The following is a 23,928-nucleotide window of genomic DNA, read 5'->3' on the forward strand; positions in this document are numbered from 1 at the left end:
AGGAGAGCCACAGGGACGAAGAGAGTGGAGAAGGTGAGAAGAAGTTCTGGGAGTCTCTCTCTGGGGGAGGGAGGAAGGGAATGGAAATGGTGAGAGGGAAGACGGAGGCTTCCACTGAATCCACTGGTAATGTTTCCTAGGGTGCTGGTGGATGCAGGAGATTTTGCTATATCCTTCCTTATCCATTTTAACATATTTGAAATAGCACACCATGACTTAAAAAGTCACTGGGAGAAGTGGAAGAGGGCGGTATCCACAAACGGGCAGACACCATCGGGGGCAGGCTCGAGGAGGAGGATTGCAGATTTACAGTGCACCCAATCTCCCCTGCTCTGAAACTGCTCCAGCACGGCCAGCTTCTCAGGTGCAGACCCAGAAAACTGGGCCTTTGAGTTCCACAGGCAAGAGGGGTTCAGACACCCCAGGACTCTCCAGGAGGTCAGCCAGAGCAGGTGGCAGGAGAGAGAGGTGACTGAAGACAGAGGAGTATGAACGGGAAGGAGCAGAAGGAAGGTATGGGAGGAATGGAGCGGTGTCAGAGTAGGAGTGGGGTGGCAGACACGGGAAATTCTAACACCCATGGGCCGTATAGAAACCAAGGGAGGCACCACTCCCCAGACATCAGTACTGCTCAGCTCAGGGGAGCTGAGAACTGACAGTTCCAAGAAAAATTGAGAGACACCTGGCTATCCACACCCACCGCCATCACAACTGGTAGGCCTTGGTTGTGCGTCCTTCAAAACTTTAAAACATACTTGTACATATACTTAAATGAATTCTCATATATCACATAGGATTGACTGGTGTGTGTGCGTGTGCCCACGCACGCAAGTGATTTAACTTACAAATGTGAATCCAAAGCCATCGTTCTGCAACTTGCAGTTGGAAGTCAGGCGGATGCTTTCGAAAGCTGTGAGAATGGCCTGATGCATTCCGTTGGACTGCCACGCTTTATGCTACTGGATGCTAAGCCACGTTGCATTCATCCATTTCCTTACTGACGGGAATTTGGAGTGTTCCCAGTTTTTCCCATCACCAACTCCCTTGTGCATGTGTTCTTGTACACTACAGGTACCAGCGTGTCTCCGGAAGAAGTACCAGGCAGCGGACTTGCAGGAGCATAGAGGAAATAGATTCTTTCTTCCTTCCTTTTAAAGATCTTGGGCTAAAAGCAAGGACTCTGGAGTCAGATTGATTGGTTTCAATCCTGCCGCTGATCCCCACGAGCCGAATGACCTTGGGCCAGTGGCCGAACCTCTCAGTGCCTGTTTCCTCACCGGGAAGAGGCCAGTAATAGTTGGTACTATAGTTAAAGGCGTGTCACGCGGATGCATTATTATTTATGCCCAGCGCTTAGAAGAGTGCCAGGCACAGAGTGCGTGCCGGCACTAAGTTGCTTTCAATGGATTCTGCCAAATTACCTCCCAAATGCGTCTCTTGCACCACCGCCACAGGGGTTTGCTCCTAACCTCTCCCACCCTCGGAATGGTTAAGCTCTTTGAAGGTTGTCAACCTAGTGTGTGAAACCCGATTCGTGGTTTTAGTTCACATCTCCAGGACCAGCGGTGGGGAGCATCTTTTGGGGTGTAACTGGCCACTGCGATTTCCTCTTCTTTGAATTTGCCTCAGAGAGGGGGAAGGACTGATGGAGCGAGGCCAACCCCAAGTCTATCTGCCACACCCGCCTGCCAGTAACGTCTGCTGAGCCACATTTGATGGAGCAGTTGAGACAGAGACCTTACAGAACGAAAATACGATCCCTTTGCTCTCTGGCCGACCCCTGATCACTGACTGCGGGACTCCTGTGCCCATTCTCCTGTTGGGTCTTAAGGCTTGCGGTGGAAGGGAGGCTGGCAAATGCTTTCGGCGCGTGCTAGGCATCCAGCGCCTCCATCTTGACGTTTCATCCTCACCACCCCTGGAGCCCGGCGCCCTCACTCGCCGACGCCCTCGACCCCCTGTATACATGGGAAACGGAGGCTCAGAGCTGTGACTCTAACCAGAAAGGGGAGGCGGGACAGGAGGAGGCGGGCCCAGAGGCTTGACAGAGGGAGGCACTCCCACCACCTCCTTCACCAGCCAACTGCCCGGACCGCCCACGGGCTTGCGAGCAAACCAGAGGCCCTCGGCCCCATTGGTTAGGTCTCGACGGGGGCGGGCGAACAAGGAGCCCGCTGGTTGGCGGGGGCCGGACCAATGAGGAGGCTGCGGCGCGGGCGTGAGAGGCGCGCTGAAAGTGGCGCGTCCTTTCTTTTGAGGCGAGCTCGTGCGGCGCGTGAGGTGGCTGACGCTCCCTTCTGAGCGCCGCCCGCCTAGCCCGCCGTGACCGCGACCGCGACTCGGGCCATCGACCGTCGCCCCGGTTCTGGGGCCACCCGGGTCGCGACATGAGCTCCCCGGATGAGGTGTATGTGTTGAGAAGGCGTGTCCGCCCAAAAGTCAGGGAGCGGGCCGGCGTTCGCATAGCCGGCCCCGCAGTCCCGCCGGGGCCCGACCCAGGCCCCGAGCCTGGGGAGCCGCGGAGCGGCAAGGGCGGAGGCGGCTTCCCGGACCCCGAGGGCTTCCAGTCGAAGCGGGAGATGCTGGAAGGGCGAGGGCCGGTGCTGTGGGGCCGCGAAGGCCGACCTGGCTCCCCACATGAGCACACGAGGGACCTCCTGGACCTGATCGACGAGTCTGAGGCGGCCAAGGAGGCCAACCTGCAGCAGCTGACCGACCAGGATGTGCTGGGCGTCCGCAGATACCCGGACCCCGAGGGCTTCGAGTCTGAGCGGGAGATGCTGGAAGCGCGAGGGCCGGTGCTGTGGGGCCGCGAAGGCCGACCTGGCTCCCCACATGAGCACACGAGGGACCTCCTGGACCTGATCGACGAGTCTGAGGCGGCCAAGGAGGCCAACCTGCAGCAGCTGACCGACCAGGACGTGCTGGGCGTCCGCAGGTACCCGTCCCCGGAGAGGTCCACTGCCTTCAAAGAGGCCACTGGGTCGACACTGCGCCTCGAGGCGGGTCCCGGCGGTCGAGGAGCGCCCGGCCAGAGCTGTGGGGAGGCGTCGACGGCTCCAGCCGGCCCTCTCCACCTCGGTGGGCCTGAAGCGGGCCGGGCCTTGGGGAGCCCTAAGAGAGGCACTAAGCGTAGGTTGAACGTGGCTGCGGATCGCCAGCGGCGCTCCGCGGAAGGCCTGGCCTGGCTGCTGTCCGACTCCGAGTCCTCAGATGAATTCAGTGAGACACAGCTGATGACGGTGAGCACTTACCGCAGAGGAGGAGGCCAGGCCAAGCCCAGCAGACCCGAGGATCCCGGGGACACTCCCAGACACTCGAAGTTCCAAGTCAGGGAGAATTACCGTCACGTGACAGGCTCTTCCCTGTCCTCGGCTCCGCGAGGACTCTCTTCGGTTGTGGAAAGGCAGGGCGTGGGAGAGCAGGGCATCTCTTCCCCTAAGAAAATGCAGAGCGTGCTGTGGGGCAAGGGGGGCAGCAAGCCCAGCTACCCGGGAGCTGCTGCTGCTGCTTCTGTTTCTGCTGCTGCTGCAGGTGGCCTGCCGCGGGTCAATCCTAGGAAGAACGGAGCCCAGGAGAAGAAATCCGTTGGGGGAGCATCCAAACTTGCCCTGGGGGGAACCTTCGGTTCCCGGGGGCAGCGAATCTCGGCAACTCCCGTGGAACCGGCCACCTTCCCCCCAATCTCTGGTATTCCGCTGCCTGGGAGACCCAAGAGTTATACCTTGGTCCTTTCGGGAACCAAACAGTCCAAGCACAGTGGTGCTGGGAAGAAATCCGTGGTCAGGTGGGCAAGGGAGTCTGAGGCGGTGGCGGGAGAAGATAAGGACCCAAATAGAGACCCAGCCCCAAAGGGCCAAGTGAGTAGGCCATGCTCCTCCTCTCTCCCCACTCCCCCCCCCACAGCACCCAGGGCACACGTCTTCACCCATGGTGCCTCTGTCCACCCCTCACGGGTCAGCATTCGGTGCCCCTCGGTCACTGGGTCATTACGATGCCAGATCGGGCTCCTTTTCCTAGGGACAAACATTAAGGTAGCACTTCGGGTGTCCTGGGCCCGGTTCTCCACCCTTGGCCTCTTTCCAGCCTCCTCTGAGAGACTTGGGCTGGGATGGAAGGGAGGGCTGGTAGCTGAATTGGGTCGGGGGATCCCTTAAAAGCTTCCCCGGAAAGCCTCAGTATTTAGACTCACCAGCTTCCTGAATCCTCCTTCCTAGCTGTTCCCCAGACCTTCCTTGCAGGGGGCCTGGGCTTTCTCAGTGTCCCACTGTTGTGCCTAGATCAGCTCTGCCTGCTGGCCTGGGGCTGACTGAGGGAGAAAGTGCTAATGAGATCAGCCTTTCAATTCCCTTCCCAATTCCCTGCCTCACCCTGGCCCGAATCACACAACTCTCTCTCTCTCTCTCTCTGTCTCTCTCTCACTCTCTCTCTCTCTCTCACACACACACACACACACACACACACACACACACACACAGACACACACACACACACTTCCTTAGTCCAAATCGGTGAGAAATTTTTGTTTCAGCTGCTCACTCACAGGCCAGGGACATCTTGTCTGCGCATGCATCGTAGAAAAGCCAGCAGTGGCGACGTCAACACCAGAGGCCCCCAAGATCCAGGAAACTCAGAACCCTTGGCCCTGAACCAGGGAGAAGTCATGCCCAGGGGGCCTGCCCCCTCAGGTGAGTGTCGTGGGTTTGATATGAGGGGAGGGAAGAGGGGTTGAGGACAGAAACCTCTGCCTCTGTCTCTGCCGGGGGCACAGCCTTGCTCCCAGGCAGCTTCTCCCACAGGAGACGGGGTGCTGGCAGGGCTGGCCTTGAGCCACATCATCCTCTGTGTGGGGTTTGTGTGGCCGGGGTGATCGGTGGCAGTGCCCCAAACAGCTGCTCCGGGTGTAGACTTGCAGGGGAACAGCCTTTTCTGTTAAGTCCTGTTCGGCCACATTGCTCTCCCACGTGCTGGCTGTGGCTGCAGCTCTGGGAGGGTCGAATCCAGAGCCACGTTGTTTGGGGACCACAATGGCGAAATGGCTGCCCCCGGGGAACAGGGGAGGCAGGCCCAGAGACAAGGTTCCGGCTGCTGGGCAGAGCAGGGGCGGCTGGTTGCCAGCAGAGGGTGGTGCTGCCTCACCTCACTTTAGAGCCCGCTTGGCCCTTTCCACCTCACTGGGAGCCTGGGAAGCTGGATTGTGTGTCCTTTCCCTCTCAGGTGACCGGGGGCCACTTGACCATCCCCCAAGACCGGAAACGCAGCAGCAGCCACTGGGAACGCCCTGCTGTCCTTGGGTAATGCTTCCTCTGCATCCTGGAAATGCAGGCCCAAACTCGAGGGTGGGATCTGGGTCCAAGTTCAGCTGACATGTGTGGGCTCCCCCTCCCCTGCCCCCATCACGTACCCCACGGAGGGAGCCCACCTCCTTTCCACTGAGGAGCCCTTGCCAGTCTGACCACCCGGCTTTGGGGTGGAGGGCCCGGGGGAGAGGAGAAGGTGGAGGAGAGAGGAGGCCAGAGTATACTAATCATTTCTCTTCCTCCTCTGTCTGCTGGCCTAGTGTCTCGAGCTAAAGAGAGAAGTAGACGAACTTAAGGAGCAACTTGGTATGAGGAACCAGGGCCGGAGAGCGGTGTCTTAGTGAAGAACCCGGGTGGGCACCTGGGGTGGGGGTGGGCTGCAGGTGCGGTGGGCCTGGCAGGGACGATCATCCCTGTGGGGAGGAGAACCTCTCAGGCCTGGCCCTGGAGCTGGCTGTGCATGTACAACTGGGCGTGTGTACAAATAGCAAAGTACTGTCTGGACTGCATGCACACTTTGACAACCAGACCAGTCCTAGGGAATGTCCTTCTGATAGGACTTTTAGAGATGCCTCGTTGATTTTTCCCTTGAACTGCTGCTTGGTGTGGCTTCTAAGGTTCTTGTTGGATGGTTTGTTTGTGTGTGTGACAAGTTCTGAGTGGTTGTGGCACGGCCCACAGCATGAGAGCTGCTGGCACATTTTGTTTCCCTTTAGGAACCGGTTCCACATTCAATTTGGGTGGTGGGGAGTGATCAGGCCCAGAGCTCTTTGCATCGGGTCTGGAGGGGTTTCAGGTATCAGGGCTAGGCGGTTCCTCACGGGGATAGGGGGACGGGCTTCTGTATCCCTCTGTCTGGAGCGCCTGCTAATGCCTGTCCCTGTTGCAGCCGCCATGCAGTACCTGGCTGACAAGTTGCAGACCCTTTGAAGTGAGTGTTACACACACCGTACCCCTTCCCACAGTCCTGGCTGTTGAGCAGGGCTGGGGGCTGGCCCTGGCTTGAGGCTCTTCCCTGACTCTGCTGTTTCACAGGTTGAGCCCAGCGTCTTCCTGCAAAAGGAGCAGCTGTTTGGGGCCCTGGAGCTGTGGCCAAGCTCGTTCCCTCCTGTTCTGCCTCAGCTAGGGCTTCCTCTCCCCCTTGTTTTGCCCCCGCCCCGCCCCAGTTTCACAGCAGTTTCCAATTAAAGTACCTCTCATATTCTGTGTTCTGCCTTCTCTCTGGAGGGGTAGGGGTCGGGGTCGGGGTAGGGGGCCGGGGCGGGGCGCTGCTCCACGTCAGAGCCTTTTCCAGAACGGTATCTGTGGCATCCTGTGGTGGGGACTCTGGGCCAGCCTCTGCTACCATCCCTGCAGTCAAGCCAGCGGAGTGTCCCAGGTCTGGGTCCTGTGTGTGCTCTGCCTGGCCACATTGGCACGTCCTCCCTTTCCCCCGAAGGCCCTCTTCTAGCTCTCTCCAAACCCCCCTCCTCCTCTGGGGTCTGGCGGTTCCCATTCATCTCTGCCATTCACCCTTCCCATCAGCAGGAACTCATGACCCCCTTCCAGAGCTCCAATCTGGAAGCATTCACATCCTCCCTGCCCTAGCCAGCTGACCACCCTCCTCCAGCCGGGTCGTCTGTACACCCTTGAGTGGAAATTGGCCTGTCAGGTTCTATGGCGAGTGTGGTTAGTAGGTCTGTGTTGTTGCATGGTCCCCGTCAAATACTCTTCCACCAGCCCCGTGACACAGATTTTCCTGGAAATGATATTTCCGTGTCCCAGCTCAATCTCCCAGACTGCCTCTTTAGGACACACGAGATTGAGTCTGAACTCCATGGTCGATTTCCCCCTCACTCGAGGTTGGGGAGCACTTCCTTCCCTCAGCCAGGACCCAGGGCTGTACCAGCCTGAGACTCAGAGGGACAGATTTGTGTTTGAGTGAGGCAAGGGTGGTTCTGCCTGACACCCTTCCCGAAAGACCGGTGTTTTACTACACAAAAGGGGGTATGATGGTAGATTGGCCATTCAAGGTTGGTGTGTCCCTGTGTGTGAATAAATGTAATCAGGGGTAATCTCCCTTGAGGGAGAAAGATGTGATTCAGGGAGTAAAGGGAGTAGAGGCTGGTCCAGGTTCTGTAAGGCATTGAATGAGCAAAAGCAAGGGTCGGATCTGTTTTGTTCAAGGGTTGTCCTTAAATTCCCAAAACATAGGAGAGGGATGATGCAGAAGTCACCAAACCCCACGACAGGGTGTCGGGATGCTCGAAATGTTGGATTCGCTGGAGGTGGCTCTCGATCCTACTCTGTGTTCCTGTGATGTCTGACAACTACTGTGGGTGTGGATGGAATGAGATTGGGAAGGGTGGCTCCTCAGAGTAGCTCATCTTAGAATCAGGGGACCCATATATGAGGCCACCCAACATGAGCTACCCGGGACAGGGGCAGGATGGGCGCAGTGAGGATGGGAAGTAAGGAGTGACTGCACCTGGACAATGGGGAGCACTTGGGTCCACCCTTCCCCCATATTCTCACCCTGACTCCCTTCCAGAGTCCACGGCATGAGTTCAGGTGGGCAGACCACAGGTGGGATGGGACAGTCACAGACCTCAGGGTCAGAAAAGAACGTTCGTGGGACTTAATCCTTCGCCTCAAATCCCTCCCTGGAGAAGGTGGGCTTGATTGCTGCCCAGGCCTCTGGCTGGATTCCTAGAATGTACCCAGTGCCCCACCCAGCCTGTACCAGGCTTATGTTCTAGCCCCTCTTGCTCCGGCACTGCTCCCCACTGAGCTGAGGCCATTACCAATGAGTGTGTGTGCACTTCGAGGAAACAGAGCTAGCTTAGACCTTGGACCTGCCTCTGACCAGTAGAGACAGTCATTCCAGGTCATGTGTCCCTGCAGACACTCTGGAGAGAGTGAAGCTAACTACAGGCTGGAGACAGCCATCACAGGAACTCGCTTCCCACTGCACACTATGGATGTTAATAGAATGTTAACAGAATGTTCATAGAAACCTTATTCATAGTCACCCCAAACTGAAAGCAATCAAGATGTTATTCAACAGATGAACGAATAAAACCATACATCTATAAATGAAACATTTTTTAACAATACAAAGGAAGGAACTCTTGATACATGCAACAACTTGGATGAATCGCAAATGCATTATGCTAAATGAAAGAAGCCAGTCTCAAAATGTTACATACTGTGTGATTGTGTTTGTATAATATTTGGAAAAGGTAAAACTATAGGGATGGGAAACAGATCACCAGTTATCAGAGGTTTGGGATGGGGGAGATGGTTTGACTACAAAGCAGCAGAATGAGGGAGATTTTGGGGCTGATGGAACTGTTTTGTATCCTGATTGTGGTGATAGTTACACAAATCTGTCCATGTGTTAAAACTCATGGTACTGAAAACAAAAAAGTTAATTTTACTATGTAATAAATCAAAATATATGTAACTAAAAAAATTAAATGTGTCATACATAAAGGCTTGGGAATCATAATGGCATGCAAAATAGTACCAGCATTCTCAAAAGTGACATTGAAAGTCAGAAAACTTTTCAGCCTGAAATTATATATCAGCTATCAAATAAGCATGAAATTAAAGGTAATATTAAAGGTAATATTTGTTCATGCAAAGTCTTAAAAGAAATTATCACCCATGGTACCTGGAGAATGAGTCCCATCAAAACACTGTGGTAAACCAAGAACAATGAAGACATTAGTTCTAGGAAGCAGAAGATCCCACTTAGGGTTTTGGTAAAGGAGTGTTCTAGGAGCGACACTCTAGGCAACCAATAAAGATTGAAACTGGGCCCAGGAAAGTGATTTCCAACAACAAAGGAATGGACATAGTTGAAGATTGAGAAAATATTGCCAATAGGCCTATGACAGAAATGTAAGCTCTTGAGGGAAGGAACGTCATCTGTTTTTCTCAGTGATGTAGCACCATGTGTTAGAACAGTACCTGGCATGTGGTAAGCCCTCAATAGAGAATTGTTAAATGGAAAGGAGAGAAAGAGTGAATGAGAAGAGAAGAATTTGACACAGCAAGTATACACTGACTCTTAAGGAGTTTTTATGTGAAGGTGAGCAGAGAAAAATGGTGTCGCTTGAAGGGAAATTGGAATCAAAAGAAGCTTTTCTTTAATTGGGAGAAACGACAACATACTTGTATGCTGATAGGAATGATCCAAAATAGAGAAAACTATTTATGAATGAGGGAAGTTTGTTTCTGATTGCCTGTATACTCTCAATGAAATGGGAAGCAAGGTCATCTGGTGAGAGCGAAGGTGGTCCATGATCAGCAAGTACCCCCCTCAACTTTCCCGGATCATCTTGTGATCTTCTTCTTTCTTTTAAAATTTTATTTATTTATTTGGCTGCGCTGGGCCTCTGTGGCTGCGCGCCGGCTTTCTCTAGTTGCGGTGAGCAGGGGCTACTCTTCGTTGTGGTGCGCGGGCTTCTCATTGCAGTGGCTTCTCTTGTTGTGGAGCATGGGCTCTAGGCACGCAGGCTTCAGCAGTTGTGGCACGCAGGCTCTAGAGCACAGGCTCCAGTAGCTGTGCCGCACAGGCTTAGTTGCTCCGTGGCATAGGGGATCTTCTGGGACCAGGGATCGAACCCGTGTCCCCTACATTGGCAGACAGATTCCTAACCGCTGTGCCACCAGGGAAGTCCCGTGATCTTCTTGTATGGAACTTTTCATAATAAAGTGCTGTGAAAAATTAAAAAGAAGTGCTTTTGTTCGTTAAAAGGTATGATAAAAAGAGTGAAGGCAAGCTAAAAACTAGAAGATATTTACATAACATGAAATCATCAAAGAATTAAAGTATAGAATACATAAAGAACTTCCACAAATAAATATGCAAGCAACCCAAGGGGAAAATGGGCAAAAGACACTAAATGAACACCTCATAGACAAGAAAATCCCCAAGGCCAAGCATATGAAAAGCTGCTCAATATTATTACTAATATTATTACTAATCAAGAAATTGCAGATTAAATCTACAATGAGACGCCATTTCACTATCACAAGATTGACAACAATTTTGTACTTTGTTAATATCAAATGTTGATGAGGATGTGGAACAGTTAAACACTGTTGATAGCAGTAGAAATTAGCATGACCCCATTGTACAAACTCTGGCATGATCTAGTAATGTTGGAAATCTTCTTTCCCTACGAGATGACAATTTCAGTCCTAAGTATGAGCACTGGAACACAGCTTCCCAGCCATTTGATTCTATGGCTCACACAGAAAATGATGATTGTATGGCATACAGGAGTAAGATGACAAAGTTGTTCAGGGCCAGAACCAAGCGGTCCAGGGGCTGCTGTCAGGCTGTCTCTGGAGATGAAGGCCTCAAAGTCCCAGGTCCAAAAGTTGGAAAGCTCTGCCCTGGAAGGCTCTTGTACGTGGGCACCAGGAAACATGCGCCAGAATGTTTATAGTAGCGCTATGAATAATATCTGCCCAAATGGAAACAACCCAAATTACCCATTGACAGTAGAATGGATACATAGGTTGAGATACGGTTGATTCTTGTTATTTGTAGATTCCATACTTGCAAATTCCCCTATTTGCTAAAATTCATTTTTAACCACAAACCAGTACCAGAGTGCTTTCCTCCTCGTTCGAGAGAGCTGTGAAAAATTTGAGTTGGTGGAATATGTTCCCAACTGAGGTCAAACAAGGTGACGCCCTGCCTTCTGGTTTCAGTCTCATACTGCAAGCAAGTGTCCTTTTCATGATTTATTTGGTGCCACATAGTTTGCATTTTTGTGCTTCTTTGTTGGTGATTTCATAATTAAAGATGGCCTCCAAGCTTAGTGCTGAAGTACTGTCTAGTGTTCTTGAGTGCAAAATGACTATGACGTGCACTCAAGAAAATATGTGTGTTACATAAACCTTGTTCAGGCATGATTTATAATGCTGTTGGCTGTGAGGTCAGTGTTAATGAATCAATAATATTTGTATTAAATAGAGTGCCTTTAAACAGAAACACACATGAAACATGATTACGCAGCGATCAGTCGATGAAAATGTTGTGACCAGCGGATGGTAGGAACTTGAAATTGTATTTCCCTTAGGAGCAATGTTTCAGGATTGCCTAATTCAGTGTTCATGGCAACTTTATAGACTGCAAATAACTATCATGATAATGAGAGTCTACTGTATATTCATTTGGTGGAACAGTGTACAGCAATGAAAATGAACAAGTGCCTGCCACATGCGACAACAGGGATGAATCTCAGTTACACAGTATCACACGGGAGAAGTCAGAAACAACACAAATGATTCCATTTACATAAAGACCAAAGGATGCAGCAAAACCAACGTTGTTAGGAATATGAACCTATGTAGAGAATAACTAAAGAAAAGGAAGGGAACGATGAAGACAAAGGATAGAGGTTACTTCTGAGGAGGGTGAAGGGAAAGGAATTGGAGCTTCCATGCAAGGAACTTCTAAGGTTATGGTGACGTTTGAAAAAACACTGCTATAAAAGTTTACTGAGGGAATGAATGACTCCCAAGTCTGTATCTCTCTCTAGCTTTGACCCCTCACTGGTGTTCCAGAACCAAATTTCTAAGTGCATTCCACCTGCATGTCCTATAAGAAACACAACCTTAATGTATCCAAAATCCCATCATTTCCCTCCCAATCTTTCTTTACTTCCTGTGTCCTTATGCTCCCCACCACAAAGTCACTCAAAACGGAAATGACTTCTGCTTCCTTGTGGTGGCCATAGAAACATGCCCCTCCGATCCACTGCAGGGAACATAGTAGATTGGCAAGTGCCAGCTGCCACTTCTCTGGCACCACCATTGTTTGTGCCAAGATCCCACATCCTCTGGGTAGCTCCCAGCCAGTGACTGAGCATGGCAGGGGCATACTGCTTCAGGACAGGGACTCCTCTAAATGGCAGCTGTAGGGTGGGGACTCCACATGAGCCTGAACAAACTAAACTAAACGGAACTAAAGGTTACTGTTAGAATGAAACTGCGTCTGAGATTCTTCTTATCTGACCCTCCTTTCCCCCACGTCTCTCTTACAGACGTCAGACCCGCATCGCACCCTGAAGAAGAAGACTCATTCCTGCTCCTTCTCCTTTATCCTTCACATGCCATTCTCCCATCATGTTCCTTCATGTCCAATCATGCCTTGGTGTCCGTATTTTTGGAGGACCCAAACTAACAAAAGTGGTACCAGGAGTGGTCTGAGAAGTTAGCTATAAGATGGGGTTTATGGACCAGCTCACTCACTGCCCAAATGACAAAGAGCGTACCATTTTGAGTGCTATGTGGGGCATGGATAATCTCTAGCACAAGGTTACCTCCTGATTCCTTAAGGTTTTATCCATACGTACCTTGAAAAATATCCCAGTGGAGGGTCTTACTTGTGGCCTGTGAGATGATTCAGGCCTTTGAATGGTAGGGAGGGCACTATGTCTATAGGGAGGGCAGAGGCGGCTGTTCATCACTGTTATACTGGCGCCCTGCAAAGACATAATGAGAAACTAAGGGACATTACCAAACAGTTAAGGGCCAAGTGTAAGATTCATGGGGTTTTCTTGGTGGCTTACAAAATGCCCTTGCCTCCTGCAGAGACAGCTGAGTAGCTCACAGATTATGCGATAACAGTAAGTGCAGAACTCCAGAGATGTATACATCCTTGACAAACACGGGCCTGTTATGGGAAGGTCAGGGCCCTTTTTGGAAAAACTTCAGACTCTGAAATGTAGGCCGGGTATATTGGCATGGATGTCCCCAAACGTTGGCTTATCAGATCCAAACGTCCTGAGGCCTCAAAGCTTGCAGGGTGGCCCTTCCTTCCCTAGCAAGAGCTAACACATGCCCTGTGCTGGTAGATGCTACAGAGTCTGCTCCCCCACAAAGTGACAGACGCCTCTCCCAGGGAAACCCTCATCTCTTCCCCATAAACTCACTGGGATATGCCGAGCCTGATAAGGGGAAAAAGAAATTATACACCAAGAAATAACAAGCCTGTACTGGCAGGAGCAGGGCAATATCCCTGGGATTGGATTTTGAGGGTGCTGGATCAAGTGGACAGGAATATAAGAGTGGATAAGCAAGTTTTACTGAGCGGAGGCGCTTTCTCATGCCATGGAATTTAACACACGGGCAAGGACTCCAGGAGGTGGAGGAAATTCACTGCCAGACTGGCCCTTTGAAACTTTGAGAAAGTGATGGCCCATAAGGAGAGAAGTGGAAATGCCTGCCTTGGATTGGCAGATGGCAGAGGAAGGAACAAAAAGGTTGAGTGATGCAGACATGCTAGAACGGACAGAAAAGGTGAGGCCAGTCACATGGCCTCATGGTTATGTCCCACTGTAGGGCTGAGAGGACACATCCCACTGTAGGACACATGTCCCACTGTAGGGCCGAGAGGACACCAAAGCCATCAGGAGCGTTCTGGTGAGAGGAGCCCCAGCATCACTAGAAGTTTGGTGGTTGCTCCCCTCTGGAGGCCAATGCCAATGATGGAAGGAAAGTGGTCCCGACCTGGGCTCATTACCACCCATGGGAGCCAACGAATTTGACATGATAGAGGGCAGAGGGCAGCTCTTAACCAAGAGATGCCAGCAGACCACATTTCCAGTAACGACCAGCAAGGTCAGAGGGGCAGTCAAGAGTGCCTGCTTGACCGGCAGAAAGCTGAGAAGATGGCTCAGACAGCATGGCTCCCTAGGGGCAACGACAGCCAGCAAAAGGCAAGAATGCAAGAGAAGGAGGGCCATCATCCCGCTAAAAAGCCACAGTCTCCTGCTCAGTTCCTGGTCCTGAGCCAATTCAGAGACTGGCCCCACTGAAGAGGTGGATGAGTCCTGAGGAGGAAGGATCCAGAAACAAGGCAGTGGGTTATGACCGTCCCTAAAGAGAATGGCTGCCAGTTCTCAGGTGACTGTACCCGGAGGCTAGAAAAAGACCCAGACACTTCTACTACTACTGGACACAGGATCTGAGCTGACATTGATCCAGGAGGCCCAAAGTGTCATGATGGGGCCCCATTAGAATGGGGCTTATGAGGCCCTGACATTAAAAGGAGTTGGGAATAGAGACCGGTTCACAGTGAGCTGAATGGGTCCCTGGACCAAAATAGCGGTCATTTCTCCAGTCCCCAAGCTGATAATGATAAGTGATACACTTGGCAGTTGGAGCAATGACTTCCACATTGGGTCACTGCTCTGTGGGGTAAGAGCTATCCCGGTGGGGAAAGCCAAGAGGAACCTCTGACACTGGCTCCCACCCCAGGCCAAGAGAGTAAGTCAAAAGCAGTATTGGATCCTGGTGAGCATAGGGGGCTAAAGCAGAGATTAGTGACATCATTGGAGACGTATGGGATGCAGGGGAAGAGGAGGTAGGAGAGCCACAGGGACGAAGAGAGTGGAGAAGGTGAGAAGAAGTTCTGGGAGTCTCTCTCTGGGGGAGGGAGGAAGGGAATGGAAATGGTGAGAGGGAAGACGGAGGCTTCCACTGAATCCACTGGTAATGTTTCCTAGGGTGCTGGTGGATGCAGGAGATTTTGCTATATCCTTCCTTATCCATTTTAACATATTTGAAATAGCACACCATGACTTAAAAAGTCACTGGGAGAAGTGGAAGAGGGCGGTATCCACAAACGGGCAGGCACCATCGGGGGCAGGCTCGAGGAGGAGGATTGCAGATTTACAGTGCACCCAATCTCCCCTGCTCTGAAACTGCTCCAGCACGGCCAGCTTCTCAGGTGCAGACCCAGAAAACTGGGCCTTTGAGTTCCACAGGCAAGAGGGGTTCAGACACCCCAGGACTCTCCAGGAGGTCAGCCAGAGCAGGTGGCAGGAGAGAGAGGTGACTGAAGACAGAGGAGTATGAACGGGAAGGAGCAGAAGGAAGGTATGGGAGGAATGGAGCGGTGTCAGAGTAGGAGTGGGGTGGCAGACACGGGAAATTCTAACACCCATGGGCCGTATAGAAACCAAGGGAGGCACCACTCCCCAGACATCAGTACTGCTCAGCTCAGGGGAGCTGAGAAGTGACAGTTCCAAGAAAAATTGAGAGACACCTGGCTATCCACACCCACCGCCATCACAACTGGTAGGCCTTGGTTGTGCGTCCTTCAAAACTTTAAAACATACTTGTACATATACTTAAATGAATTCTCATATATCACATAGGATTGACTGGTGTGTGTGCGTGTGCCCACGCACGCAAGTGATTTAACTTACAAATGTGAATCCAAAGCCATCGTTCTGCAACTTGCAGTTGGAAGTCAGGCGGATGCTTTCGAAAGCTGTGAGAATGGCCTGATGCATTCCGTTGGACTGCCACGCTTTATGCTACTGGATGCTAAGCCACGTTGCATTCATCCATTTCCTTACTGACGGGAATTTGGAGTGTTCCCAGTTTTTCCCATCACCAACTCCCTTGTGCATGTGTTCTTGTACACTACAGGTACCAGCGTGTCTCCGGAAGAAGTACCAGGCAGCGGACTTGCAGGAGCATAGAGGAAATAGATTCTTTCTTCCTTCCTTTTAAAGATCTTGGGCTAAAAGCAAGGACTCTGGAGTCAGATTGATTGGTTTCAATCCTGCCGCTGATCCCCACGAGCCGAATGACCTTGGGCCAGTGGCCGAACCTCTCAGTGCCTGTTTCCTCACCGGGAAGAGGCCAGTAATAGTTGGTACTATAGTTAAAGGCGTGTCACGCGGATGCATTATTATTTATGCCCAGCGCTTAGAAGAGTGCCAGGCACAGAGTGCGTGCCGGCACTAAGTTGCTTTCAATGGATTCTGCCAAATTACCTCCCAAATGCGTCTCTTGCACCACCGCCACAGGGGTTTGCTCCTAACCTCTCCCACCCTCGGAATGGTTAAGCTCTTTGAAGGTTGTCAACCTAGTGTGTGAAACCCGATTCGTGGTTTTAGTTCACATCTCCAGGACCAGCGGTGGGGAGCATCTTTTGGGGTGTAACTGGCCACTGCGATTTCCTCTTCTTTGAATTTGCCTCAGAGAGGGGGAAGGACTGATGGAGCGAGGCCAACCCCAAGTCTATCTGCCACACCCGCCTGCCAGTAACGTCTGCTGAGCCACATTTGATGGAGCAGTTGAGACAGAGACCTTACAGAACGAAAATACGATCCCTTTGCTCTCTGGCCGACCCCTGATCACTGACTGCGGGACTCCTGTGCCCATTCTCCTGTTGGGTCTTAAGGCTTGCGGTGGAAGGGAGGCTGGCAAATGCTTTCGGCGCGTGCTAGGCATCCAGCGCCTCCATCTTGACGTTTCATCCTCACCACCCCTGGAGCCCGGCGCCCTCACTCGCCGACGCCCTCGACCCCCTGTATACATGGGAAACGGAGGCTCAGAGCTGTGACTCTAACCAGAAAGGGGAGGCGGGACAGGAGGAGGCGGGCCCAGAGGCTTGACAGAGGGAGGCACTCCCACCACCTCCTTCACCAGCCAACTGCCCGGACCGCCCACGGGCTTGCGAGCAAACCAGAGGCCCTCGGCCCCATTGGTTAGGTCTCGACGGGGGCGGGCGAACAAGGAGCCCGCTGGTTGGCGGGGGCCGGACCAATGAGGAGGCTGCGGCGCGGGCGTGAGAGGCGCGCTGAAAGTGGCGCGTCCTTTCTTTTGAGGCGAGCTCGTGCGGCGCGTGAGGTGGCTGACGCTCCCTTCTGAGCGCCGCCCGCCTAGCCCGCCGTGACCGCGACCGCGACTCGGGCCATCGACCGTCGCCCCGGTTCTGGGGCCACCCGGGTCGCGACATGAGCTCCCCGGATGAGGTGTATGTGTTGAGAAGGCGTGTCCGCCCAAAAGTCAGGGAGCGGGCCGGCGTTCGCATAGCCGGCCCCGCAGTCCCGCCGGGGCCCGACCCAGGCCCCGAGCCTGGGGAGCCGCGGAGCGGCAAGGGCGGAGGCGGCTTCCCGGACCCCGAGGGCTTCCAGTCGAAGCGGGAGATGCTGGAAGGGCGAGGGCCGGTGCTGTGGGGCCGCGAAGGCCGACCTGGCTCCCCACATGAGCACACGAGGGACCTCCTGGACCTGATCGACGAGTCTGAGGCGGCCAAGGAGGCCAACCTGCAGCAGCTGACCGACCAGGATGTGCTGGGCGTCCGCAGATACCCGGACCCCGAGGGCTTCGAGTCTGAGCGGGAGATGCTGGAAGCGCGAGGGCCGGTGCTGTGGGGCCGCGAAGGCCGACCTGGCTCCCCACATGAGCACACGAGGGACCTCCTGGACCTGATCGACGAGTCTGAGGCGGCCAAGGAGGCCAACCTGCAGCAGCTGACCGACCAGGACGTGCTGGGCGTCCGCAGGTACCCGTCCCCGGAGAGGTCCACTGCCTTCAAAGAGGCCACTGGGTCGACACTGCGCCTCGAGGCGGGTCCCGGCGGTCGAGGAGCGCCCGGCCAGAGCTGTGGGGAGGCGTCGACGGCTCCAGCCGGCCCTCTCCACCTCGGTGGGCCTGAAGCGGGCCGGGCCTTGGGGAGCCCTAAGAGAGGCACTAAGCGTAGGTTGAACGTGGCTGCGGATCGCCAGCGGCGCTCCGCGGAAGGCCTGGCCTGGCTGCTGTCCGACTCCGAGTCCTCAGATGAATTCAGTGAGACACAGCTGATGACGGTGAGCACTTACCGCAGAGGAGGAGGCCAGGCCAAGCCCAGCAGACCCGAGGATCCCGGGGACACTCCCAGACACTCGAAGTTCCAAGTCAGGGAGAATTACCGTCACGTGACAGGCTCTTCCCTGTCCTCGGCTCCGCGAGGACTCTCTTCGGTTGTGGAAAGGCAGGGCGTGGGAGAGCAGGGCATCTCTTCCCCTAAGAAAATGCAGAGCGTGCTGTGGGGCAAGGGGGGCAGCAAGCCCAGCTACCCGGGAGCTGCTGCTGCTGCTGCTGCTGCTGCTGCTGCTGCTTCTGTTTCTGCTGCTGCTCCAGGTGGCCTGCCGCAGGTCACTCCTAGGAAGAACGGAGCCCAGGAGAAGAAATCCGTCGGGGAAGCATCCAAACTTGCCCTGGGGGGAACCTTCGGTTCCCGGGGGCAGCGAATCTCGGCAACTCCCGTGGAACCGGCCACCTTCCCCCCAATCTCTGGTATTCCGCTGCCTGGGAGACCCAAGAGTTATACCTTGGTCCTTTCGGGAACCAAACAGTCCAAGCACAGTGGCGCTGGGAAGAAATCCGTGGTCAGGTGGGCAAGGGAGTCTGAGGCGGTGGCGGGAGAAGATAAGGACCCAAATAGAGACCCAGCTCCAAAAGGCCAAGTGAGTAGGCCATGCTCCTCCTCTCTCCCCACTCTTCCCCCCCCACAGCACCCAGGGCACACGTCTTCATCCATGCTGCCTCTGTCCACCCCTCAGAGGTCAGCATTGGGTGCCCCTCGGTCACTGGGTCATTACGATGCCAGATCGGGCTCCTTTTCCTAGGGACAAACATTAAGGTAGCACTTCGGGTGTCCTGGGCCCGGTTCTCCACCCTTGGCCTCTTTCCAGCCTCCTCTGAGAGACTTGGGCTGGGATGGAAGGGAGGGCTGGTAGCTGAATTGGGTCGGGGGATCCCTTAAAAGCTTCCCCGGAAAGCCTCAGTATTTAGACTCACCAGCTTCCTGAATCCTCCTTCCTAGCTGTTCCCCAGACCTTCCTTGCAGGGGGCCTGGGCTTTCTCAGTGTCCCACTGTTGTGCCTAGATCAGCTCTGCCTGCTGGCCTGGGGCTGACTGAGGGAGAAAGTGCTAATGAGATCAGCCTTTCAATTCCCTTCCCAATTCCCTGCCTCACCCTGGCCCGAATCACACAACTCTCTCTCTCTCTCTCTCTGTCTCTCTCTCACTCTCTCTCTCTCTCTCACACACACACACACACACACACACACACACACACACACACAGACACACACACACACACTTCCTTAGTCCAAATCGGTGAGAAATTTTTGTTTCAGCTGCTCACTCACAGGCCAGGGACATCTTGTCTGCGCATGCATCGTAGAAAAGCCAGCAGTGGCGACGTCAACACCAGAGGCCCCCAAGATCCAGGAAACTCAGAACCCTTGGCCCTGAACCAGGGAGAAGTCATGCCCAGGGGGCCTGCCCCCTCAGGTGAGTGTCGTGGGTTTGATATGAGGGGAGGGAAGAGGGGTTGAGGACAGAAACCTCTGCCTCTGTCTCTGCCGGGGGCACAGCCTTGCTCCCAGGCAGCTTCTCCCACAGGAGACGGGGTGCTGGCAGGGCTGGCCTTGAGCCACATCATCCTCTGTGTGGGGTTTGTGTGGCCGGGGTGATCGGTGGCAGTGCCCCAAACAGCTGCTCCGGGTGTAGACTTGCAGGGGAACAGCCTTTTCTGTTAAGTCCTGTTCGGCCACATTGCTCTCCCACGTGCTGGCTGTGGCTGCAGCTCTGGGAGGGTCGAATCCAGAGCCACATTGTTTGGGGACCACAATGGCGAAATGGCTGCCCCCGGGGAACAGGGGAGGCAGGCCCAGAGACAAGGTTCCGGCTGCTGGGCAGAGCAGGGGCGGCTGGTTGCCAGCAGAGGGTGGTGCTGCCTCACCTCACTTTAGAGCCCGCTTGGCCCTTTCCACCTCACTGGGAGCCTGGGAAGCTGGATTGTGTGTCCTTTCCCTCTCAGGTGACCGGGGGCCACTTGACCATCCCCCAAGACCGGAAACGCAGCAGCAGCCACTGGGAACGCCCTGCTGTCCTTGGGTAATGCTTCCTCTGCATCCTGGAAATGCAGGCCCAAACTCGAGGGTGGGATCTGGGTCCAAGTTCAGCTGACATGTGTGGGCTCCCCCTCCCCTGCCCCCATCACGTACCCCACGGAGGGAGCCCACCTCCTTTCCACTGAGGAGCCCTTGCCAGTCTGACCACCCGGCTTTGGGGTGGAGGGCCCGGGGGAGAGGAGAAGGTGGAGGAGAGAGGAGGCCAGAGTATACTAATCATTTCTCTTCCTCCTCTGTCTGCTGGCCTAGTGTCTCGAGCTAAAGAGAGAAGTAGACGAACTTAAGGAGCAACTTGGTATGAGGAACCAGGGCCGGAGAGCGGTGTCTTAGTGAAGAACCCGGGTGGGCACCTGGGGTGGGGGTGGGCTGCAGGTGCGGTGGGCCTGGCAGGGACGATCATCCCTGTGGGGAGGAGAACCTCTCAGGCCTGGCCCTGGAGCTGGCTGTGCATGTACAACTGGGCGTGTGTACAAATAGCAAAGTACTGTCTGGACTGCATGCACACTTTGACAACCAGACCAGTCCTAGGGAATGTCCTTCTGATAGGACTTTTAGAGATGCCTCGTTGATTTTTCCCTTGAACTGCTGCTTGGTGTGGCTTCTAAGGTTCTTGTTGGATTGTTTGTTTGTGTGTGTGACAAGTTCTGAGTGGTTGTGGCACGGCCCACAGCATGAGAGCTGCTGGCACATTTTGTTTCCCTTTAGGAACCGGTTCCACATTCAATTTGGGTGGTGGGGAGTGATCAGGCCCAGAGCTCTTTGCATCGGGTCTGGAGGGGTTTCAGGTATCAGGGCTAGGCGGTTCCTCACGGGGATAGGGGGACGGGCTTCTGTATCCCTCTGTCTGGAGCGCCTGCTAATGCCTGTCCCTGTTGCAGCCGCCATGCAGTACCTGGCTGACAAGTTGCAGACCCTTTGAAGTGAGTGTTACACACACCGTACCCCTTCCCACAGTCCTGGCTGTTGAGCAGGGCTGGGGGCTGGCCCTGGCTTGAGGCTCTTCCCTGACTCTGCTGTTTCACAGGTTGAGCCCAGCGTCTTCCTGCAAAAGGAGCAGCTGTTTGGGGCCCTGGAGCTGTGGCCAAGCTCGTTCCCTCCTGTTCTGCCTCAGCTAGGGCTTCCTCTCCCCCTTGTTTTGCCCCCGCCCCGCCCCAGTTTCACAGCAGTTTCCAATTAAAGTACCTCTCATATTCTGTGTTCTGCCTTCTCTCTGGAGGGGTAGGGGTCGGGGTCGGGGTAGGGGGCCGGGGCGGGGCGCTGCTCCACGTCAGAGCCTTTTCCAGAACGGTATCTGTGGCATCCTGTGGTGGGGACTCTGGGCCAGCCTCTGCTACCATCCCTGCAGTCAAGCCAGCGGAGTGTCCCAGGTCTGGGTCCTGTGTGTGCTCTGCCTGGCCACATTGGCACGTCCTCCCTTTCCCCCGAAGGCCCTCTTCTAGCTCTCTCCAAACCCCCCTCCTCCTCTGGGGTCTGGCGGTTCCCATTCATCTCTGCCATTCACCCTTCCCATCAGCAGGAACTCATGACCCCCTTCCAGAGCTCCAATCTGGAAGCATTCACATCCTCCCTGCCCTAGCCAGCTGACCACCCTCCTCCAGCCGGGTCGTCTGTACACCCTTGAGTGGAAATTGGCCTGTCGGGTTCTATGGCGAGTGTGGTTAGTAGGTCTGTGTTGTTGCATGGTCCCCGTCAAATACTCTTCCACCAGCCCCGTGACACAGATTTTCCTGGAAATGATATTTCCGTGTCCCAGCTCAATCTCCCAGACTGCCTCTTTAGGACACACGAGATTGAGTCTGAACTCCATGGTCGATTTCCCCCTCACTCGAGGTTGGGGAGCACTTCCTTCCCTCAGCCAGGACCCAGGGCTGTACCAGCCTGAGACTCAGAGGGACAGATTTGTGTTTGAGTGAGGCAAGGGTGGTTCTGCCTGACACCCTTCCCGAAAGACCGGTGTTTTACTACACAAAAGGGGGTATGATGGTAGATTGGCCATTCAAGGTTGGTGTGTCCCTGTGTGTGAATAAATGTAATCAGGGGTAATCTCCCTTGAGGGAGAAAGATGTGATTCAGGGAGTAAAGGGAGTAGAGGCTGGTCCAGGTTCTGTAAGGCATTGAATGAGCAAAAGCAAGGTTCGGATCTGTTTTGTTCAAAGGTTGTCGTTAAATTCCCAAAACATAGGAGGGGGATGATGCAGAAGTCACCAACCCCCACGACAGGGTGTCGGGATGCTCGAAATGTTGGATTCGCTGGAGGTGGCTCTCGATCCTACTCTGTGTTCCTGTGATGTCTGACAACTACTGTGGGTGTGGATGGAATGAGATTGGGAAGGGTGGCTCCTCAGAGTAGCTCATCTTAGAATCAGGGGACCCATATATGAGGCCACCCAACATGAGCTACCCGGGACAGGGGCAGGATGGGCGCAGTGAGGATGGGAAGTAAGGAGTGACTGCACCTGGACAATGGGGAGCACTTGGGTCCACCCTTCCCCCATATTCTCACCCTGACTCCCTTCCAGAGTCCACGGCATGAGTTCAGGTGGGCAGACCACAGGTGGGATGGGACAGTCACAGACCTCAGGGTCAGAAAAGAACGTTCGTGGGACTTAATCCTTCGCCTCAAATCCCTCCCTGGAGAAGGTGGGCTTGATTGCTGCCCAGGCCTCTGGCTGGATTCCTAGAATGTACCCAGTGCCCCACCCAGCCTGTACCAGGCTTATGTTCTAGCCCCTCTTGCTCCGGCACTGCTCCCCACTGAGCTGAGGCCATTACCAATGAGTGTGTGTGCACTTCGAGGAAACAGAGCTAGCTTAGACCTTGGACCTGCCTCTGACCAGTAGAGACAGTCATTCCAGGTCATGTGTCCCTGCAGACACTCTGGAGAGAGTAAAGCTAACTACAGGCTGGAGACAGCCATCACAGGAACTCGCTTCCCACTGCACACTATGGATGTTAATAGAATGTTAACAGAATGTTCATAGAAACCTTATTCATAGTCACCCCAAACTGAAAGCAATCAAGATGTTATTCAACAGATGAACGAATAAAACCATACATCTATAAATGAAACATTTTTTAACAATACAAAGGAAGGAACTCTTGATACATGCAACAACTTGGATGAATCGCAAATGCATTATGCTAAATGAAAGAAGCCAGTCTCAAAATGTTACATACTGTGTGATTGTGTTTGTATAATATTTGGAAAAGGTAAAACTATAGGGATGGGAAACAGATCACCAGTTATCAGAGGTTTGGGATGGGGGAGATGGTTTGACTACAAAGCAGCAGAATGAGGGAGATTTTGGGGCTGATGGAACTGTTTTGTATCCTGATTGTGGTGATAGTTACACAAATCTGTCCATGTGTTAAAACTCATGGTACTGAAAACAAAAAAGTTAATTTTACTATGTAATAAATCAAAATATATGTAACTAAAAAAATTAAATGTGTCATACATAAAGGCTTGGGAATCATAATGGCATGCAAAATAGTACCAGCATTCTCAAAAGTGACATTGAAAGTCAGAAAACTTTTCAGCCTGAAATTATATATCAGCTATCAAATAAGCATGAAATTAAAGGTAATATTAAAGGTAATATTTGTTCATGCAAAGTCTTAAAAGAAATTATCACCCATGGTACCTGGAGAATGAGTCCCATCAAAACACTGTGGTAAACCAAGAACAATGAAGACATTAGTTCTAGGAAGCAGAAGATCCCACTTAGGGTTTTGGTAAAGGAGTGTTCTAGGAGCGACACTCTAGGCAACCAATAAAGATTGAAACTGGGCCCAGGAAAGTGATTTCCAACAACAAAGGAATGGACATAGTTGAAGATTGAGAAAATATTGCCAATAGGCCTATGACAGAAATGTAAGCTCTTGAGGGAAGGAACGTCATCTGTTTTTCTCAGTGATGT

The 23,928-nt window shown here is 53.4% G+C and overlaps 2 protein-coding genes across 2 annotated transcripts; both read left to right on the forward strand.

Annotated features, from left to right (window-relative positions):
• The first annotated feature begins 488 nt into the window (after positions 1–488).
• On the forward strand, positions 489–6,230 carry LOC132513132 (uncharacterized protein CXorf49 homolog). The gene is made up of 7 exons (XM_060137325.1): positions 489–513; positions 2,317–2,684; positions 2,892–3,860; positions 4,532–4,688; positions 5,218–5,339; positions 5,561–5,606; positions 6,190–6,230. Exons 1-7 carry the CDS (start codon positions 489–491, stop codon positions 6,228–6,230), a joined length of 1,728 nt encoding a protein of 575 aa, XP_059993308.1.
• An 8,930-nt stretch (positions 6,231–15,160) lies between these two features.
• On the forward strand, positions 15,161–20,927 carry LOC132513134 (uncharacterized protein CXorf49 homolog). Its single transcript, XM_060137326.1, has 7 exons — positions 15,161–15,185; positions 16,989–17,356; positions 17,564–18,553; positions 19,229–19,385; positions 19,915–20,036; positions 20,258–20,303; positions 20,887–20,927. Exons 1-7 carry the CDS (start codon positions 15,161–15,163, stop codon positions 20,925–20,927), a joined length of 1,749 nt encoding a protein of 582 aa, XP_059993309.1.
• Positions 20,928–23,928: the final 3,001 nt, after the last annotated feature.

The sequence above is a fragment of the Lagenorhynchus albirostris genome, chromosome X (genome assembly GCF_949774975.1).
Source record: "Lagenorhynchus albirostris chromosome X, mLagAlb1.1, whole genome shotgun sequence".
In the NCBI taxonomy this organism is placed as follows: Eukaryota; Metazoa; Chordata; class Mammalia; order Artiodactyla; family Delphinidae; genus Lagenorhynchus; species Lagenorhynchus albirostris.

What these genes read in the sequence shown, in the direction of transcription:
- LOC132513134 (XM_060137326.1), top strand. Translation starts at nt 15,161, where the DNA reads ATGAACGGGAAGGAGCAGAAGGAAG. An exon ending in CGGGAAGGAGCAGAAGGAAG is followed by an intron (nt 15,186 to 16,988) that starts GTATGGGAGGAA and finishes CCGCCCGCCTAG; the next exon opens with CCCGCCGTGACCGCGACCGC. An exon ending in CAGGGGGCCTGCCCCCTCAG is followed by an intron (nt 19,386 to 19,914) that starts GTGAGTGTCGTG and finishes TTTCCCTCTCAG; the next exon opens with GTGACCGGGGGCCACTTGAC.
- LOC132513132 (XM_060137325.1), top strand. Translation starts at nt 489, where the DNA reads ATGAACGGGAAGGAGCAGAAGGAAG. An exon ending in ACCCAGCCCCAAAGGGCCAA is followed by an intron (nt 3,861 to 4,531) that starts GTGAGTAGGCCA and finishes TTTTTGTTTCAG; the next exon opens with CTGCTCACTCACAGGCCAGG. An exon ending in ATGCAGGCCCAAACTCGAGG is followed by an intron (nt 5,340 to 5,560) that starts GTGGGATCTGGG and finishes CTGCTGGCCTAG; the next exon opens with TGTCTCGAGCTAAAGAGAGA.